Raw genomic sequence first — 22,180 nt, forward strand, 5'->3', positions numbered from 1 at the left:
GCAGTGTGGCTTAACAGATCAAAACTCCACCTCACCAACCTCCCCCACCCCCGGACCTGGTGCCCGAAGAAAAGTGGTCGCTAGGGTCCCCTTTGAAAGTGTGTTTGAACGTGTGAACACCTAGGTGGAGGCTAAGTGGGCCTCAGACAATCGCTACAGTCTGAGATATTTAGGGCAGGTAAGATCCCTAAATTCTGAAGTCAATAGGGTCAAAAATGGTCTCCATACTCTAGGAAATGCTGTTCCTTGATTAGACAAGGAAAGAGTGATGCGTTCCATCCCTAGTATGTACCACAGGCGGTGTAGCCAGCCTATAGATGTGTAGGGATTTTCCCTGTACCCCAGTGGGAAAGAATGTTTAGTAAGGCCGTTCCCAAGGCTAGGCTAATCTCTTTGCCCCGACTGGACTGGAGGGGAAAGATAAGAGGGCTCGGTAGGCCTAAGATTGTGTAAGGTTTTGCAAGACCTCACCAGTTTTTTCCTGGCGACCTTGTGGTACAAATGGAAGGTTGACTTAGGGAAGATATTGAATGATATTAAATGGGAACAAGCCTTGGCATTTCCCCAACAGGTCTCTAGAAATGCACGGTTTAAAAGTATACAATTCTCCACCCTTCACAGATCCTACCTGAGCCCCGCACAGCTCCTACCCAGTTTCCCCACAGAGGACCTACGCTTCCCCCGTTGCCGCTCGGTGGACGCAGATCTCCGCCACATGCTGTGGTCCTGTCAGGCCCTCCTGTCCTATTGGCAGACGATATATGACACACTGCAAGACGACACGACACTCATCGACATTTTCACATGGGAGGCTTGAGCTATAGGCAAATTTAAGTGAAAGAAGCGGTATAAGGTGAGGACACGCTTCACAGGCATGGCACTCTCGTTAGCTATGAGGACACTCACTCTCCAATGGAGTGCCCCTTCTGCACCACCGGTGCAGTGCATAAGTGGGGGAAGGAAGATTGTGAAGCCCTGTGCTATGAAGAGGCACGTCACCTATGCAAGCACCCAATCTCACAAGAATGGGGCACTCTTCTTACTCAATTTCTACAATTTACATCCAAAGATGACCATCCTCGTGAGCTTTACTGGCCTAATTGGTCCCTCCACGGCACCCCCGCATGCACTCACTTGACTTCCCTCTCACCCATTCCAATTTCAGCCTCATCCTCTCCTTCTGTCCCGTCAGTACCATTTCCCCTCACTCCCTGTCGTCCCCCTGTGGAGAAGTGCTAGTCATTAGGCACTTCACATCACCGCCACCAGAAAAGGCCCTGCGCTACTCAGACAACACCCCAACACATTGCCTAATCTGTCAATGCCTGATTAGAGCCCCCTTTCCCCCCCGTTTAGTGATTCCACCTTGTTGGGTGGATATTTTCATTAATGCCTATGTTTTCTTTTTGTAATATCCTACTGTTTGAGTCGATGCCTAATTCGGCTCTCAAAAAATGTACAAACACACCAATGATAACTTTCTAAGTACTGTATTAGATTGACAATGATTACTTCTGTGACCCCCTGCCCCAGGGCATCTTACTGCGGTACTCATGTGTTCTGTTAAACTCAAAGACAGTTTTCCCAAAAGAAAATAGAGGAAAAGAGCTAGAATACATTAGTACGTCACTAGCTGCAGACAGTAGCAGTAACTAGTCTGCATTAGACCTATAGGCATGAAATCTGGCCTTTGCTAAGATAGCGCCCTGGGCGTGGGCAGAGAGAAGTTTGGTGCCCTTGCTGATGGTAGTGAATTAAATGAAGCCGCGTCAGTACCTGGAGGAGCAGGAACTGGCCCCTGAACACAGACCTCCCCAGACATCCCCAGACCTCCCACACCTCACCTAAATAACCGCTAGCTTAACTACTTCACGTAGAGGATGGTTTTGTTGATGTAAGTCAGCAGCGGTCAGAGGGTGAAGGGAGGGGCAAGTAAGAGGGCCAAAGGGGTTAAACTTTGCCTGCCATATTGTAATTAATGGCTAAAATCACTTTAAACTGGTAAATCAGACAAACAAACAGGCAGGGACAAGGACAAGGCTGGAACAAGATGAGAAGGGTGCTTTTGTTGGCATAACCTTGGCACCCCTCAGAATATTGGCACCCTGGGCCTAGGCCCAGCTGGCTCATGCTAAAGGCTCTGCACACATGGGTCGAAACTGAGCATCGTGATACTGAATACCCTGTTGCAGTTGCCTCCATTTCAGGCAAAGGCATCACTTGGCTTACAAACAGTACCAAGGTACCATTGATGACAGCAAATGCTTGGTTGTGTGAAATCATTACTAAACAACATTTTGGGGTACTCAAGTAAGCTGGTGCTGCAGATGGGGAGTGAGTCCCATCAATTTGTTCTCTCTCATTCTGGGCTTAAGTCAAATTTAGGTTTCCTCTGAGCCAAGGAATAGACAGTCTTTTCAAAACTAATTTGCATTCGTGTTTGCGTCATTTTACATGAGATTCTTCTGTACATTGAGTTTGGATGGAATGTATAGGTCTTCCTGTGAGAACTGAATAATGGGTTGAAATCCACAAGAACTGTCTAGATACCTGTGTTCATTAAACTGTTTTGATCAGTTGTTTTATTCATTTGTGTTCCCACATACTTCTACATACAACCACTGGCCGGTGGGATGATATTAATGGTATTATGAACAAAACTGAACACCAAAATTACCCACCCACACAACCCTCCCCCATCCTTCCCCTTCTGGAATTCTTATTAAGTAAGATGACTGCACCTAGAAATACGTCAGCTATCACGGATAGAGTATCACACACAGCTACCGTGTAGTCTGTTGTGTAAAGAAGGAACTATGTAACGTTGTGGACATAATCTGTGTTGTTGCCTGAGGGGAAGCACTCACAAGTACTTGGAGCAGGTAAGCTCCTTAAACTCCTGCAACAGAAAAACTATACATTGGCTAAGGTATTCTCAAATAGGCCATCCCTTCCCTCCAGCCTACATGGGTTTCTCCATCCCCAGGAGGTCCCTTGCACCATTCTCTGGGATGAAGTCTTTCACCAATAAACCCTTGATTGCCTGTTTAGCAGCGGAGAGGGCCAAGGTATTTGCTGAGCACAGCGAATAGGACAGGCTGTTAGGTAGACCTAGTAAGATGGAAACTGCAGGATGTCTGTGGAAAAGATGATGTTCACACTAGTTATAACATTTTGCCAGTGTTGTTGGGGCATCACTATAATAAGTGTGTTAGTGTTCCTTTGTTTCCAACCCCCACCAGCAATCTGAGGACATCTTGGGGCACAAACTGTATTCAAGGTAGGGAGTTGTACCAGAACAATGTTGTTTTTGCCAGGACCTCCTTTCTTAAACTGCATGTGCCTGAAGGGTGCATTCTCTAAAAGATGTCACCTCATTGTTCATCTGTGAGAGATCGTTCCAATTCTGCCTCCCACCTTTTCTGAGCTGGGGTCTTCACTTGGGAGCCTGCTTTCTGGAGGAGTTTGTAAATATCTGATAACATGTGTTTGTCGTCGTACTTGGCGAGAAGTCATTTTTCGGATATCACAACAGCTTGGGACTTCATAGATTGATGTGTCATACAATTCCTAATTCGGAGGAAATGCTTGCACTCCTTCGACAGGCCATTTCCGGACATCAACTGCTCAAAGGACTGTAAACCTTTCGAATCATAAACATCTCTGCTCTCTTGCAATTTGTGGTCTGCCATTCTAGGTAATCTTTGCTGCATAGTACCGGGGACAGATCTGGGTTGTTAATAATGAATATCATCGGGGAAGGCATTGTTGTGAGACCTTTCACCACCCTGTCCCATGCTTCAAATGTGGCTCTGGTGATTCGGGAGGAGTACACCCCTCCATGGTCTGTTCTTCCTAGCCAACCCAGGCACCATACATATATTGATGCCTGTAACACTCTGGTCCATCAGGCACCAATATTCCTCTGATGTTGGTCGGTGCCATTCCATAGATAATGGAATTGTGCCGAAATGTAATAATGCATTAAATGTAGAATCCCTGGGTCTTTCTTTGTGGGAGGGAGGAAGACTTGTCTCTTTGAAATGCATGTTTTTTTACTTCCCCCAGATAAGGATTTTCGATCAGACCCTGGTGTGGTTGTAGCAGTATTGTCTGCATTAGGGACAATATTTAAGATAACAGTGGCATCTTAATGGCTGCTATACGACCTAGCAAGAACAATCCATCAATCTGCCAACTTTACAGCTCCTTGCAAGCCTGGTGTAAGAGACCATTATAACTGTGTGTTTTTTTTTATTAGTAGTGATACAAACCCTAATTCCGCTAAGGATTCCACACATTGAGCAAAGAGCAGCAGTGACAGGGTGCAGCTCTGTCTAATGAACCTTTTCACCTCTCGGATTGATAACAGTACTACATTTATTCTAACCATTGCCATGGGAAGGAAGAATCCTCTTGGTTTTGAACTAGGAGACGAGGCCCACTTTAGACCTGAAGTCAAACGCGTTCTCAGCATCGATTGAACGCAAGAAGGTTGTTTCCTTGCCCTGGTAGTTTTATTCAGGATAATTATTTGTGTCTTAGTATTATGTCTACAATCCTTTTCGGGTACAAACCCGGTCAGATCTGAGCTCACCAGCCTGTGCATGTAGGGCTCAAGCCTACATGATGCAAGTAACAAGGACCCCCTGTAATAATTCTAGAGCTCCTAGACCAGGGTAATAATACAATCAAAAGCAAAATTCCTAGGCAGTCAAAAAGGTTAGACTAATTCAAACACTCATTAAACCAGACAACATGATCGAAGAGAACTCAGTGTGGGCATAATTAAGCTACATTAAAACATATTAGAAAATTGTTTTATTTATGTATAATAAAAAAGATTTTGGTTCAAATGATATTGTGAACAATACATGATTCTGAGGCGACATAATTTCAAAACAATACAAAATGGAGTAAATATTACAAAACCAAGGATTGGTGTGAAATGAACATAATCTTAACACATCTCTATAATCAGTTAGGACCCTCCAGGAGATCCTGCATCTCCTCAATCACAGAGATTTCTTGACCAGCCTCAATCTCCAGGATGCCTACTTCCATATTCCGATCCATCCCAGGCATTGCAAATTCCTCAGGAGTAGCTGTCACTCATTACCAATTCAAGGTGCTCCCTTTTGGTCTCAGATCAGCTCCAGATATTTACAAAATGTCTCGTCCTCAGTTGCAACCTATCTACCTTGATGACTGGCTGATAAAGGCACCTTCCTTTTGTCAGGCATTGATGGGTACGACAACTTGCCTACAAAGGTTCAGACTGGGGCTCACAGTGAACTGTCAAAAATCTATGCTAGCTCCCTCAACGAGGAATTATTTTGAATGAGCCTCTTTAGACACATTACTAGACGAGGCATTCTTGTCTGCAGACATACAAAGGAAACGTTTGGTGCTGGATCGCAGTCTTTCGAAAAGAAAGTCTGCTTCAGTTCGCCTCCTCAATTCTCTTCTCGGGATGATGTCATTTGCCATTTTTGCGGTACCTTATGCTCGTCTGAAAATGAGACCGTTCCAGGAACTAGACTCACCATGGATTCAAGTGGAAGGGCAATTTGAAAAGCATCAAGATCACACCAGTAATTAAATCAGCTCTTCCTTGGTGGATACGTTCCGTCAATATCTCATCAGGATTGACGTTCCTTCCTCCACTTTCGTAATATTTCATTCCAACAGACGCTTCGCTAGAACGGTGGGGAGCTTGCATGCAAGATCTTCAAATACAGGGCAAATGGAGTATAGCACAGTCAAAGTTGCATATCAACTTTTTAGAGCTCAGAGCGATCTTACTGTCTTTTCAAGCTTTCTTAGCAAGGATACAGGGATCATCAGTGTTGATGAGAACAGACAACACAACCAGTATGCATTACCTCAACAAACAAATAGGTACAAGATCTCAGATCCAATCACAGGAAGTGCAGGACATATGGAAGTGGGCATTAGCTCATCAAGTTACCATCGGAGCAGAACATCTGTCAGGGTTCAACAGCTATCTGGAAGATACCTTGAGCCAGTGGCGGCTGGTGAGTTTTGAAAGTGGTGTGGCGTAAAAGTTAGTGATGAGTGGCTGGTGTTGAGTGGGATTCTCCCCCTGAGAAAATAGTGGGTAAATAATGCATTTTCGAGCATATTTGAGAAAGCAGGAAGGCTAATTAAGCAGTTATGAAAGTGTAATTATGACATCAATAATGCTCACTAAAATTACTGCAAATAATCTCTGTGACGCCCTACCATTGATCATACGTGAGATCCTGTTTTGATCTAACAGAACACTTTTTTGATTCAAAAGAACACTTTTTTTATGGCTGTTACAAGAAACATAAAAACAACATTTCTCTCCAACATATCTAGAATAGACTCTCACATATCACCTACATTCAAAATAAATTAAAGGGAAACGTATTTAAATCAATTTGTTTAAGAAGAATTCAATGTCACCAGGGCAAGAAACTCTGCAGAACAGAGCTGGCTCTAAAAGGAGGACCCTGAAATTCTGGGGTGCTGAGCCCACTTTGTTCATGCCTTAAAACGTCTCTGACCAGGCCCTGTGATTTTGTTTGTCCGGACAAATGACTTGCATTTTATTGCTTGCATTTGGAAGCCTGACCTTCCATCAAACCACTTAACATAGGCTGCAAGCCATTTGTTAGGCCATAAACAAACACTGCACACATACATTAATTGTCACTGGTGAAGCACAGGGTCGGGAAGCACTGGAGAGGAAGGGTTATTGAAGAAATACCACCAAGAGGCACGAGTATGGCTTGGAGTATCTTATATAATAGATCCCAGGCTGCATCAAACATCAAGCTGGTTTGTGAGTGTTTCATGACAAGCTACAGGACTCTGACTGAAGCCTCATCCTATGCGTTGTCAGAATCATTCTCAGGCGCTCTTTGCAGACATACATGCACCCTACAGTTTCAAGGACATTATTATGGGTCGTCATCACACTCACAGAGCTGAAGTGGAACAGCCACAGAAGGGAATCCCATGCATGGGAGCTACAGCTCGTTTTCAGAGTGTAATACAGTAAGAGCATTACCAATGGCCTGTGTTCTCAGGCATTAATTAGTAATCAACACATCATTAGCATTAATGACATCCATTCTGAGTTCATGTGCTTGGAGGTGGCATAAAATCTGTACTGATGGGATTTATTTGAGCACTTTACCTGCCTTTGATGTGTGAAGCATGGCAGGACTTCACCAGGCACCTGCACAACGCATAGATTCAATAAGGCCGTTCGACCGTAGTACAGTTTACCAGTTTGTGACATTTTAGGCAGCTGTGTTACTGAGCAGTTAACAAAAATAAGCACACATTGGAATGAATGCAAAACATGTTCTTTCAATTTTCTCAGTTGCACAGAACTTCATGAAAAGCGGATTATTTCATTAAAAAAATGTAATGTTTACATTTGTGCTATTGGCAAGGTGGGCATGTGACCAAACAGATAACAAGGCGTCTTGATTAAAGAAATGTAGCTGTATCTGGGCAAACGGCTGTGCCAATATAATTTTAAGAGGCGCGCTTTCTTCATTGTACCTCACTTGGGTTTGCTGCTTTTTGATTCACAGTGCTGTTTGTGCTTTTAAGCTCAATTTTTGGCAGTGCACTATGGCAAAGTTTAGTCCATATTGTTACCCTGAAGGTAAAGCACCAAGCAAAGTGGAGTCAGCGTAGTACACAGGAACTGCCAGTTGTGTGCTTGGAAGACAGGAGGAAAGGGAACTGTGTTCATTTACAGGGGGTGGGTAGCGGTACAGTGTGAAGGAACAGAGGACAATGTAAGTGTTGTTGTGCAGCTTTGGGTTATAGCACAGACTGTGGGTGCACATATGTGTGAGGCCGCATGCCCGTTTCTGACAGCTAACAAAGGCCATTTGTGCATTCTTAGCTGTGTGTTCCAGGCAGATTGAAAGTGCTCTGCAGGAGAACAGGTACGTGTGTGGGGATGTTTGTCAGGTGAGCAGCAGACATTGTAATGTAGGGACCGGGAGCAGGGAAGGAAAGACAATGTGACAGACCGTATGTGTATGTGATCGTGCAGTTTAGGGGAGCAGATGAGGTGGAGGTCGGAGATGCAGTGATGGGGAACAGGAAAAGCAATGTGCGTGTGCTGGAACAGCAGAAGCCCGATTTTTCGGATGGCCTGGAATGCGGTGATGACCAGGGAGGAGGACCTTTATGGAAACTCGCAGCCCAGACTGTAACTTCTGCCAGAGGCGCTGCTCTTAGCCTAGCCTGGGGGAAGCAGGAGCAGCCAGTGTGGATTCTACCACCTGCCAGCAACGCTGAGAGTGTAGCATCCATCCTGCCAACTCAGGACACTACCATCAGCGCATGGACTCTTGTGCCAGCAACCTGCACTGATTTTTTTTTTTTTATCCGGATTTTTCAGTTTTTCAGCAATCATACGAGATTACCGAAGTCTCAGCAGTCATCTTGGCTTCCTAATAAAACCAGGCCTCATCTTGTCTCTCTCTCTGTATCCGATCCACAATCATGAGCTGAGCGATGCGTGAAGCGCAGCAGGAGTTCGCTGGAGCCTGCGCACCGCTTGAGTGTAAAATTCAATGGCCGTTAGTCGGACGCAGGGATCGCAGCAGAAATAAACATTTTTGATATAATTGACTGCTGAATAAATTAATTCCCAGACTGCTGCTTCCACTAGTGTGCACCACTACACTAACACCAGCCTCAGTCGCGGGGTTCGCGTAGGGGGGAGGTTCCCGCAAGGGGGGGGTGTGAAAAAATATATTAAAAACGTACCTTACTTGTCCCGCTGTCCCGTGCCTCTTCCGTTCCTGGCCGGGTGATGGTCCCGCCCGGGTTTCCTTGAACTTTAAAGGAAGCATGAATCCTCCCTCCCCTCACCTCCCCTCTCCTCAGTCAATCACAACGCTGCAATGGCAGCGTTGTGATTGGCACTTAGTCCCGGACGGCACCCAGCCGGTCAACAGTAGAGACGCCATTTTCTCTATGTAGGCTGCATGCAGCCTACATAGTGTAAATGTAGAGTGGGCATGACTGCTTTGGTCGGCCCCAGTGCCGACCAAGCTGTTAAGGCACTTAGAGTGGTGCAAGCAACTCCTTCCTGACCCACCCACCCTCCCCCAACCAGGCAAGCCCTCCCACCCGCCCCAACCAGGCATACTCCTGACGTCTTCTTTCTCGCAGCGCGAGAAGCAGAACATAAAATGGTATTTCAAATACCATTTTAGGTTCTGCTTTTCGCACTGCGAGAAAGCAGTGGGGCGGCGCTCTGACGCCCTAATTGAGCAGCCACCACTGCCTTCAGCAGAACAACCCAGAGTTGTCACGAATGGGACCTGAACCAATTCATTCTGTTCGCCATGTTCCATCGATGGGACAAGCCAAAACTGGATCTATTCGCATCTCAGGAGAACAAGAAATGCCACTTCTACGCAAGCTATTCTCTCCAAAAGGATTCTGGGGAAATGCATTCTTAAGAAGATGGTCAGGGATCTATGCGTATGCTTTTCCCCCGATCCCTCTTATTCCCAGGCTTCTAAGGAAAATGAAAAGGGAACAGTGCTGCTAATACTCATTACTCCATGATGCCCAGACAACACTGTTTCACTGAACTTCTACTGTTGTCAGAGGACAACCACATCCAGTTGAAACCCCAAATGGGCTTACTGTCAGTTAACAACAAGCAGGTCCTTAGTCCGGACCAGATTTCTCTGTACTTATCTGCCTGGCTCCTGAACACCATGAGCTCAACCCCTAGATATTCCAGAGGACTGTAGGAATATCTTTGTGTAAGCAAGAGTGGGCGCCACCAACAAAACATATCACTAGAAGTGAAAGTGTTTCTGCATATGGTGCGAGAATTCTAATGTTCATCCTATCTCATCGCTTCCAAAATTGGTGTTACCTCATATACGATCTCTAGCCAGATCCAGTCTGGTGCACTCTTTTATTAAAGTGCACGTAGCTGCTATTTCTAGGTATAGAAGAACTTTGGGATCTCCTTCTCTGTGACCAATCTTACACTTTCTTAAAGGATTATTCAGGGCATTTCCCCCAATAAAGTCACCACCACCAACATAGCAGCTCAATACGGTGTTATCCAAATTGATGAAAAGCCTTTTTGAACCTATTCACTGGGCAGAACTCACTTTCCTCACATGGAAGGTGGCTTTACTGTTAGCTCTTACTTCCACAAGAGGAGTGAATGAGCTCCAGGCGTTCACAATAAAGGAACCTTTTCTTGCAATTCAAAGATAGCATGGTGATTATCTGAACCATTCCTAAATTCATAACTAAGGTTTCTACAGATTTCCATTTCAACCAACCCATAATGCTGAAGACTTTCTTTCTGAATCCTCAAACACCAGCAGAGACAGCTCTACACACACACAATGTAAAAAGATGCTCTACTTGCATCGCACAAAGCATCTATGTCCTAAAGACCAACATTTTGTGGCTTATGGAAAGAATAACAAAGGAGGTCCAGTTTCCAAACCTACCATAGCAATATGGATTGCAACAGCTATGCATATCTGCAATTCTAAGGCCTTTAGGCCTTTAAGACACAAGGCTAAGTTGCATTCTAGAAGAGCAGTCTACAACAGTAGCTTTCTTTGCCGAAGTGCCAAAGTATATGCCATCCCATCCTGGAACCTGGAAGAGCAGGCCCACTTTCACCCAGTATTACTGCCTAGATTCGGCACAGAGCAATGATACAGCCGTTGGTCAAGCAGTACTTTGGCATTTTTCTCTTCTGGGGTATGAATGAAGCCCAGAGTAAAATTGTACTTGGTCATGGAGACTTAATTCGTCAGTAAGTGCCCTAGAATTTCAGTAGGAGAGCTCAGAACCTTCCCCCTGAATTTATTTCCAAACAATATGGCCACCCCTCCATTTTTACTGGAGCCCTAGGAGTAAAACTGTATTGAGAAAAACTGTCAGCAGGGATTGCTTGCGACTCCTATCTTGCTTCAAAAGGTGAGTCTCCTGCAGTACACATATGTTGCAGGAAGAGCCCCTTAGCATGTTATGCCGAGAAAGACTTTTAGCCAGGGCATTTCGACCCGTTGATTAAACCTCAGAAACTTTAATATCTGTGACCTTCAATGTAAACTACATGGATTTTGATGGGAGTAAATAGACAGGTTCCTCTCCCTCCCCGACTCGAATAATGTCTTCTACAAACAGCAGAGTATGATTGTGTCTAGCGGTGTGTACCAGATTCTTACCTGAATAAAAACAAGGAAAACAAACAAACAACACAACCAACCCTCCCTCTCTCCAATTGGAGTTCCCATTTCTTGGGAAAGGGCTTTTGTACCTGTCCAGCAGGGCATTGTTTAGTCCAAGAATTCAATTTTTAACCATTATTCCTCCTACCGCCCAACTCCATCGTGTTTGCCGTAGCACCTGATGTTGCCCCTAGCCCTTGATCAGCTGCTACTGAGTCGATTTGAGAGCTATGGGAGTAATCATTCCCTTACCAAATGCGGCAAAGAGACAAAGAAGACCCCCTTTAGTGGCAAGGTTGTGTGCCTCAGTCCTTCCTTTCCACATCATCGAGTTGTAGTTTTGTCCCACACAGCCTTCCTTCGATGGTTTAAGCATGGATTTCTTTATGGGTGCATTGCTCCATGTCCCAGAACAGTGACCCGAACTCCCATTCTCTGATCTTGTTTGGGAAGGCGAGGGGGTCTCCACACGTTCTGACAGGTCCTGCACGGCCTAGGACACAGTAGGCGTGTGGAGGCGATGTCTCTTTCTGCCAAGCAAACGTGTGGAAAGGGAGTTACCAGTGGTAGGACACCCTTCTCCCTCAGAAATGCTTTTGCTGAACAAAGTAACCATCTTCTTTGAAGGGTGATAGTTGACAGGTCTTGATATAACCATATCTCTGTGTCTTCAAAGTTAGTTGTGCCTCCCTTGTGAGCTGCTGTAATGCTGGCTTCTTTTTGTTGATATAATGCTCGTTAAGATGTCTGCAGTGTTCTCTTGCTCCAAATGTTCTCCCCTCTGTTTTGAGCTGTATGCATTCTTGCGAGAGTTCTTGTAGTATGTGATGAAAGGGGCATTTAATGTAGCCTTCAAATGTCTTTTTCTGCGTCACAGGGTGCTCTTCGTATCCTTATGTTAAATCAATGTGACCTGTCTTTAAGATCCTCCAGGTGGACCTGAAGGTCCATGTTCTGGTCCATGAGTTCCAGAATTTCTCTCTGAAATAAGTCCAACTCCTCCTACCAAGTGACACCTGCACCTTCCAATGAGGATACCTTAGTCCCAATTCATGCATGTCTCATTGCATATCTTTAAGATCTTTTGCAGTATCTTCCCTTAGGCAAGCAATGCCCTGTCGGAAACAGATCCTACATAAAGGTTTTGGTGAGCAGAGCTCTGCAGTAGTCTTTGTGGAAAGAGGTTGATAATATCTCATCCATCAGCAACCTCCTCCTTGTGCATTTCCTGTTTTTCATTCTTTGAGATTAGAGTCTTTTGTGTGCTTGTGGGAGGCCATAATTTCTTTCTGTCACTTTATCCAAGATGATCAGCAAGGCTTCCTCTTCAGCCTCAGGCGGTCGAGTTTGACCTCACGCGTGCTCTTGCAGCTGAAGGCTCCCACACATCCCCTTTCTATAAAGCTGGTCTTCAGGGTGCAGCTGTGTTGTAATGGCTATAACTATGAAGGCAGGGATGGTGGAATGCTGCTTTTGTCGACTTATTCCAGATCACTTTTCTTCAGTCTTGGGCCTAACCCCTAATGCTTGGTCTTTGAATGTTATTTAGGGGGTGACGTTCCTCATTTACATTATGGATGCTCGTTAAATTTGGACCATTGCAGGGCCTGCTCCCATCCCAACCGGATTTCCTGAGTCTGCTGTTGAGCGGGAGGAAGAAACTTACTCTGTCGCCATGCTGGCCACACCCCTAATTGTATTAATTTTAAATAGTTTTGGTGTGCTAAGCTAAGTCCAAGGCAGAGGTGGAGAAATTCTTGACTGGAAAAAACGGTAGTAGCGGAGTTAATCTTGGGTGTTGGGAAACCTCTATTCATCTTGTATGAAAGAAAGAATGCCTCCTGCTCCATTACCACGTCAAAGGGGGGAGGAGGGGTGGAGACGTTGTGGACCCTCCTATCGCATATTGATTCTAATTAAGCTCCTTGAAACCAAAGGTGATAGATAATTCCCAACTTGCTAAAAAATAACCTTTAAGGAAAACTGGAAATTGTCAATGAAGATCAAAATAAAGGTAAAGGTTATACGGATTAGGGGGAGATGAAGGCCTTACATACATACATGCATGCATTTATTTATTGCAGTTGCAAGGCTGGTCTGTTCCCACTAATTACCCCCAGAGGACCACCTTTATTGTAGACTCATCCAGCATTAACCCATTAGGCATGCACATTTGAATTCTAGAAGCTCCTAAAAGTGTATATTTTTCTATTGAGTGGAAAGTGTTCATGTGTAAATGTATTATTGCTCACAATATAATTAGAGGCTCATCTGTGTTTCTGTTATGCTGAGGCAACACAGCAGGGTTTGGTCACTCTGCTTTTAAATGTAGCCTGCATCAATTTTTGCATAACTGGCTGTTTCACTGTGTGCTTATTTTTTAAATAACTGTCTGAAAGTTGGTGTACATCTACAATTAACTGATTTATGATCCTCATCCTTTTTTTTTCTCTTCTATTTTTGTTTATTCTTAGCCAGTGGAAGATCGACAGAGAGTGCGAGCCATTTTGCCTTATACTAAAGTACCAGAGACAGACGAGATAAGGTACTGTTTACTAAATTACAACACATAAATTATTTAAAAAATTCATATATAATGTTAATCATACAAATTAATCTCTCAAAATATGGAGTAAATTGTGCTATATGAATTCATGTTCCATCTATTATGGGATTGTTATTAACATAAAAAAAATATTACCTTTACGCTGGCTGGATATTGAAACATCTTTAAAACAGATAGAAATTTCTAAAAGTAATACTTATATAAAGCCAATATATCTTATGTTTCTTTTACATCAAATATGTAAAATAAATTAACCAACCCCAATCAAAATTAACCCCTCAGCCCCCCTCCTTTTTTTTTTTTTTAACTCCATGAGTAGGCTTTCAGAATTCAGGGTTCTCATCTTTAATGTCTCAGAAACTATTATTTTTTATCTCCCGTTCGGTGACCCCCCAGTTTCCTTAAATTGTACCTCAGCATGACAAAAGTGTTACTAGGAAATGCGTTGAGAAATGGGGCTTCACCCTCTGGCTAGGCACTGTGGGACCTCTGCTTTCTTCCGTTAATCACTTGAAAAAAAATGAAAGGATATTGCTTTTGAAACATTTGTTTTGGAACACAAGGAATATCAATTGTTTTAAGAAGATTCTGACTGTCATTCCGTCTTGCCTTTTCAAACAGATAGTTATCACATTTATCCATTTAATTTGGTTTATGCTAACTCCAGCTATCTGCATCTCCCATTGAAGCTGATCAGAAGGTGACAATTCAAAATGCAGCATCCAAACCTTTGCTAAAAGTGCAGTCAAGGACCGTTCTTCTGGCTTCCAGTGATTCAAAGAATTCAGTATTGAATCCTCGGTCATTCTTCACAAGAATGTGCCTGAATGTTCCTTATCTGTTTGTTATAAATAATTGAACATTCATATTCCTTCTCAAAATCTTCTATCAGGAGGCAAATTTCTTTTGACTGTTGTAAAAGTTTGTAATTCCCTCTTTGGGGAGAGAGCATTCTACCATGTAGCAGCCGATGAATGGAATTGTTTACTGGTTTACTGGAAGAGCTACATACGCAAACCTTTCTAATCAGGTTAGATAAAAGAAGGAAATAATTTACTGTTCAAAGATGCCTTAAAAAATATTCTGATTATGGTCTGTTAAGGAACAGCCCCCGATTTCCCCTACTTACCCCAATTCTCACTGGCGGCTCCCGTAGTTCTTTTCTGATGCAGGTGCGGGACCTGTCAAGACAAACAAAAGGACCATTAAAAAGAAAACAGACACATTAACAAAGGACTACGATTATCTCAAACAGAAAGGTGGATTTTTGAGGAGATAACCACCAATCCTTGGATCCTGTAGGAGGTGAAAGATCCCTCGAAGCAGGAAGTAAAAAGAGGACGGATGTAAGGAAGGAAAGAAAGAGAACCCGATCCAGAGAGGAGGACGGCAATCACGTTCCTGGGCCAAAGAGAGGAAGACTCTAATTGTGACGAGGGCCCGACTCCTAGACCTAAGAGTAGTGGAATGCCATGGAGGGAGCAGAGGAGCGGCCGTAACTCAGGAGAGTTGCGGCATAGCGTGTAAGTTAAAAGGGATAGGGCGATCTGTACAGCAGGAGGTAAAGAGGAGCAAAGACTATGGTGACAAGGAGCACAGTGTGGGTTATTGACTGCTGGCATCGTATACTACAGGAGGAAATGCCCCGGGGTCCTGGTCGGGTTTTAGCTATAATGGAGAGTACTGTTTTAAGCGTACCAATTTAAAGGCCAGTAATACAATAAGTATCTTCACAGGCAGTTTCTCCGGGTAGCATTCCAACCCATTGTTCTTTTGCCCATCATGCCACCCCTGTATGGACTCAGTCCCATGGAAATCAGTCATAGGCCTGCTCCAATAGAACACAAGCAACCCAAAGCAGCTTTAACCCAGACTAGACTCTTTGGTTAGGTGTAGCTTGGCTTTAGTGGCACAGTAAGCATGGGAGCCACATAGGCAGGTTTATTGGAAGCATTCCTCCCATTATCTTTTGTGTATTTTATGTAACACCCTAAATGGCAATCGATATATACATCTATAGGCCATCACTCCTTGCGATCCCAGGCCATTAAAACGCATTTCAAAACAAAAAGTGAAACTGAGGGTTCTTGCAAAGAAAAAGCTGCATCGAAGACTGAATAGAAACAGAGGGAGACATAAAAAAGGACTGAATCTCAGTCAACTAATGAGTCTGGTTGGGATGGTTTCAATTTGAGGGACCGTAATAAAATCTAAAAGCTCGATCGGTATCTGTATTCTGATAGCCATTCTTTCTGACAGTAAAAGGGCAGAAGAAAGTTAACGGTCCGAGTATCGCAAAAAGGATGAATCTGTCAAGCAGAAAAGTTAATCAGGACATGAAGCAGAGGTTACTATAAAGAAGGGATAGACATGTCCCAACCCAAAGACTCAATTTTAACTAAAAATATGCCCTGCAAACTATGGATACTTCTGCAAAACTGACTTAAGCGATTGTGCTTCTAGACAGCGCAGCAGAAGTGACAGTAGTTTGCCACTCTCTCCAGGTGTGTCTGGTAGTGAATCTCACTGAAGAATCTATAAAGGTTGTAACATCAGATGCACATGTAGACCCTCCAGGTACGGTTTATAATGTAGAAATACAAATTGAATGTGGATATACCACGTACATTAAAAATATTATTCTGGCTGTATTTATATGATGCTTATGGTGTTATTCTTGCAGAGGATGACTGGCATCTCGCCTTTATAAGGGATGTTCCTCCAGGTGAGGAGATAATAATGCCCACATTTTCCTCCTAGTACTTGAAGACCTCGTTGGGGGAAATATGCAAGCAGGTGGTTTTAAAATAGTTCCAGCCTTGTATCAAAACCAAGGGAGTGGGATAAAAATATAATTCCATGTGCCATTTCTTTCAGGAGTGAACCCCAGGAAAAGGTACAAAATCCTCTGAAACCAGAAGCCAAACATGACATAAAATCTGTCTTAAATAGCTGCCATATTAAGGTCTTATAATGATTTGCAGTTCTGCAATGAACACCTCTGTTTTCTTGCTAATAAAACCTGATGTATTATATAGGATAACTGTAGCATATAGAAATGTGAACTCGCACATCGGGACATATAATTTACAAAATGCCCACAGCACAAGACTCGTGATGAATTTGTTGTGGAAAAATATAAAGCAACACTGGACATTTCCTGTAGGTTTTTAGTCAGAATATTGCTCCTGAGAGCCGCTATCGATCTGCTTTCTCGTTTAATTAAATTTAGTAATGCTATAAAAGATTAGCTATGGGCTGTAAGAATAGTCCTGCCTTATTTGCAACACGAATTTTGGAGATCTTACACGAAGATCCTGAAGCAGTATCTTATATTGATGACATATACATCACAGACGATGACTTAACTGAACACCTAACTTGAGTGTACAGGATAGTGACATTACTAAGCACACATTCCAAAATTTACTTTAGAAATTCAAAAATTACATCCTGAAATTCGATTTTTCTTGGCTGCGCACTATCTAGAGAGCGTAATGTCTGGTACCTGCCTTCCTGCAGAAGTGTGCTACTCTACAACCTCCAAATATGTTAAGAAAATTATAAGCCTAGATGGAATTATTTAACTTCGGGAGGACTTAACTTCCCCCATTGTGCTGAGTGGGTGAAGCTCTTGTATGATTTGATGTCTCCTGTGTTTTCAGGAAAACACGGGATGAAAAAATACACAGCTTTCTTGCATGTATTCTAAGCAGACATGTCAAAGACTTAATATTTACAAACTGGAGCTAACAAAGAAACCTAGTTATTTGATTTGTTCCTAGTTCCTCATTCTACACATACATAGTTTATAATGAGACACAGACAACTTCTATTGTTTACAAATCACATTTGTATTCCCCTGCTGAATCATGCTTTGTTCCCATTGGGAAAAATTTTACTGCAGTGCAGACGGCCATATTGAGAGAGTGTCTCTTGGCACAGGATAAAACTAATAGTTAAAGTCTCTCTTATTCTTATTCTAGAATGGGCAGCAAAAGCAAGTGTACTCAATGCTTTCACTCTACAACTAAGTTAGGTGCATCGAGCGATTTTTTTTTCAAGTACAGTTGATGTTAATGTTTGACTATGACCCCACTGTCTGCATGCACAAATTCTTACAATGTGCACAGAATGTTCCACAATCGCCTACTGTTTTACCTTTAGATGAGTACCAAAGCGTGCTCTACGCAGACTGCTCTGCACAGGCTATGGTTGGAACTAAACAAAGATTGTTACTTGAAACCACTACATACACACACTAAAATCTTCAGGGAATGTACCCCACAGCTAGCAGAAATACATGCTCTGTTGCTTGCCCTAAAGAAGACTGATCTGTCAGGTCCCACACTAATAGTGTTGGAGTCATTCTTTTGTGTGCAAGGTTACAATGATTTAACATACTGGTGCCTGAGCGAATTCAGAGATTTAAAAGGGTAATCAGTAAAAAATAAAAAGCTCTGGGGAAGGGTGACTGCCCTCCAAGAAAAACCTCCTTTGGCCCATGTGCAACATTCCATGTCTCATGAAAGTTAAAGAATTCATGCTCAAGGGAACTGTGCAACAGATTTTGCTGCAGAAGCAGCAGTGCATATCTTAAAGGTAGTTGTGGTAACTTGTTCTCAAACCAGGAGCAATACTGATATTTTGGCAGCGATTCATGCAACATTAAAAAGAGAAACTCTTCCTGTTTCTGTTGACTTTCTGTATCAGTACTCCTACTCCCTGACTCAAGCTAATAACATGATCGTGTCCATGCCCAGAGGGAGAGATAGATAAATTCATAACAAGCAGGTTAGATTAGACCTAATTAAGGCACCTCATGCTGGAGTAACGATTGCTGGCATGAGTGCCACAGTGGCAATGTTACAGCAACAATACTGTTGCCCATATTTACCTAAGCAAACTAAATAATATGGATGGCAAGGTAAGTTTTGCCAACAAATAAAATGTTCTATTGTCTTAGAACCAACCCAGATTTATCATTGTCTCCGATCGCCCTTTTGGGATAATTATCCTTGATTTCATTGGGCCAATCGCAGCAGTACACTGATAAAAATTTGTATTGGTTGCTGTTGAATTATTCTACGGATACCTGTGGGTTTGTCCACAAAGAAATGCTGATGCTTCATCAGTCATAAAATTCTTGCAGTGCCTAGTAGCAATAGTAGCAGTTCAAACCTTTTATTCAGACAGTAGTTCTGCGTTTGTTGTTGAGTCGTTCAGAAATGCTGCATCTGCTCTCAGAGTACCCGCAGCTGCACCCAGACCCTTTCCCTCTGGAAGGCAACAGAGTTGTACAGCATGCCAATGGTACACTTAAATAGGCCTTGACCACTAGGGTATTAAGTGCTGGACTGAGTTGGTTACATAATCTGTTTAAAGTTCAGAGAGCCTTCAATAATTTGCATAGATGAGTATTAGATGGTTACACACGGTACACAATGCTTTTTGGAGAATCTATGGATGTACCCGATCTTGATAGCCCTGGAAAGGTGACGCATAAAAAAATATTTGACCTGGACAATCAACTGAATATTTTGCAGACTATCCAAGAGGTCTGAACCAAGCTATCAAATGTGCATCATTCCGACTCCACGACCGATGAAGGTAAAGTTTCTAAAGCTGCTGACTGGTGGCTCCACAAAGCTGGAAAGTTCGTTCAAGAAAAGATTCCTGGTAAATATTTTTTCAGGCCATCTTTCAGACCATCTCTTCTAGTTCTTGGGGTAGATGGCACATGAACAGAGACCTTACTTCCACTGCCAGGTGCAAAGTAAAATAGGAACCGGCAATCTCACATTAAAAATTACTATGTGGCTGATTCTGTTCAGCAGACCCCACTTGACACCAAAGTGCCTTTAAAGTAGAACCACACTGTTTCTCACAACTCCGCAGGAGCTACCCCTAGAAGAGTCAATCTCCTACAGAGTGCTGAGCCCCTTACTGAGGACTACTAAGCCTGCTGTGTCTCCAGCTTTGAACCAAGTATCAGATTCCATGATGGAACCTCATGCTGTAATCTCAACAATGCCTACAGTTTTAACTACTGTTGTATTTTCTTATGAGCCACCTACTGAACCAACATCACTTGAAATGATGCAGCTTCAAGAAATTGCACTGTATGGAAATTGTTCAAATACCGATTTTGAAATAAATGATATACAAATGCACTCCACAATTACTACTTATTTACTCATGGTTATGTGACTGGCATCTTATAGCACTTTGGTTCTATTTTTCGATTGCTATTGGAGTGTTTTTGCTTTAAATGTGGGTTATCATGCTGATTACAATCTTGATAAAAGTGTGCTGTTTCTGGTGGTTAAGGAATTGCAACTGCATTCTTCTCACAGAGCATGACAATGAGCATCATGCTATGAACATCACTGTGTATCCTGTGCTGGCCTTTATCATTTGGGAAAAGGTCCCCTATCGGATCATGGGACCTTCCAAGTAGTTTTTTTCAAAGTATCACTTGATGATGTAATAATTCCTGGTTCCTTTTCAGGTCAGTGGGACATTACAATAGTCAAATATTTTCCTAACCAATTTTATTGCATTTGTATATACAGCGAGCATTATCCAAAAATCACAAGTCATAAGAGACGGATTTGGTTGTTCAGATCAACAGTAACATCAACATCAGCCCACACAGGGGCCAGTCCCCCTACACAGACAGACCATGGTAAGCCCACCATTTCCCCCACACTTTATCGTGTTTTTGAGGACATCCATGAGCCTCATATATGGATTTTTTCTGGAGCGCTTAATAGTCCAACCCTGTACGCCAGTCTGCCAGCGAAGGTGTCACAGACTGCTTCCATAGACGTGCTACATCACATTTGGCCACCAGGCAAGCCAGGCTCATGAACAGTGGCTCAGCGTTGGGACCCTCCCTCCCCCTACCCCCAATATCTCCTCCACCAGCCCCATAAGGCCACTCTGGGGGTTAACTAGATTGGGCAGCCCAGTGTAAGACACTGGCTCTATATATACTGCACCAAAGTGAGGTACAGTGTGTATAGAGTCCAAGAGTCTCCAGAGGTTTGGCAGAGGTTAAAGTTAGATAGAACCTTACTCTCTAAAGTGGTAGCTTGGTGAAGCTGTAAAGCAGTATCAGAGGACAGTGTTAAGAATTTGATGTACACACTCAGTCAGCAAATGAATTCACACACTCAAGAACTGAACTCTAGGCCAGGTGTTTTTGTACAAAAAAATGTACGTTGTTTTATTTCTAGAACCAAGCAAGCCTGGTACAGGCAAGCATATAAATACTTTGCAGTAGTAAATTACTTGTATGAATAAAGTTCAAAATTGCAGTATAACTTGTACTGATTTTGATTACAGTTTAAGTAAGCAGTTTGCAACACATTGCAGGTATGGTACATTCGAATGAATGGGCTTTTTAAGTAAAATGCAGTTAATTACTTTTCAGATTACTTTTACTAACACAGGACTGGATCCTAGATTCAGCCCTGGGACATTTCCTGAAAACAGGTGAGTAAATGCGTTTTAGTTAGAATTACGATTTTTAATGAATAATATTGCATTTCAAAAGTTGACACTTAAAAACGTTTTCACATCGAATTACCAATGTTATCCTATGGGAGGAAATTCACTTAGCAGGTAAGTTATATTAACGATACTTTTTCTTACTCAGTGCTGGATACCTAGATTCAGCACTGGGACATTTCCTGAAAACAGTTTTTAAAAAAATGCATTTTGGTTATGCGGCTGATTTTTAAGGAATATTTGTAATTTTCAAAAGTCAACACTTCGAAACTTTTTGGGAGAAAAAGTGTCAATGTTATTCTATGAGGAAAAAGAGGTTATCGGTTTCCAGGTAGGTAATCCGTCATTTGAGTTGGGGTTCTGGGGTAAGACTGGGGGGGGGGGGTCTCGTCTCCCAGGGACAGTGATGCACTGTTGTTGCACCCTCAGTGGCACTAGGGCGGACGGGTGCAGAGTGTTGAGGCCCAGTGTTATCCTTTGGAGGATAGGGGGACTTCGGTTGGTGGCTGCTGGCAAGCAGACCACGGGGTTGTGGGAGCAAAGCTCCTAGGGTTAAGCTCAGGGCAAGTTGGGGACCAAGTTAGCACTTAAGGGTCACCCTCAGCGGCACTAGGGCGGTCGGGTGCAGGGTGCTGTTTTGAGGTTGGGTACCCTGTTGATTTAAATGGAGATTCTCCAGGACAACGAAACACTGCAGGCTCGGGGACGAGGATCTTCCAGGAGTGACCACCACTTCGAGGGGTAAGTTGGGATGTTGAGGGTTGGTTAGGCACCGCTGGGTTGGGCGCACAAGGCTGTGGGGCGTTGGGTGCAGGGGTGCCTTGGGACGTCGGATTTTCTTACCCGTTCTGGT

At 43.2% G+C, this 22,180-nt stretch overlaps 1 protein-coding gene across 2 annotated transcripts in view; it reads left to right on the forward strand.

Annotated features, from left to right (window-relative positions):
• Positions 1-22,180, forward strand: part of RASA1 (RAS p21 protein activator 1) — a 1,052,852-nt gene that overhangs the window by 156,021 nt on the left and 874,651 nt on the right. For both annotated transcript variants that reach the window (XM_085632428.1, XM_085632429.1), the window contains exon 4: positions 13,721-13,791. In XM_085632428.1, the coding sequence (XP_085488554.1) occupies positions 13,721-13,791 (71 nt within the window). The remainder of the gene's footprint in view (positions 1-13,720; positions 13,792-22,180) is intronic.

This window comes from Triturus cristatus, chromosome 2_1 (assembly GCF_964204655.1).
Source record: "Triturus cristatus chromosome 2_1, aTriCri1.1, whole genome shotgun sequence".
Classification (NCBI taxonomy): domain Eukaryota; kingdom Metazoa; phylum Chordata; class Amphibia; order Caudata; family Salamandridae; genus Triturus; species Triturus cristatus.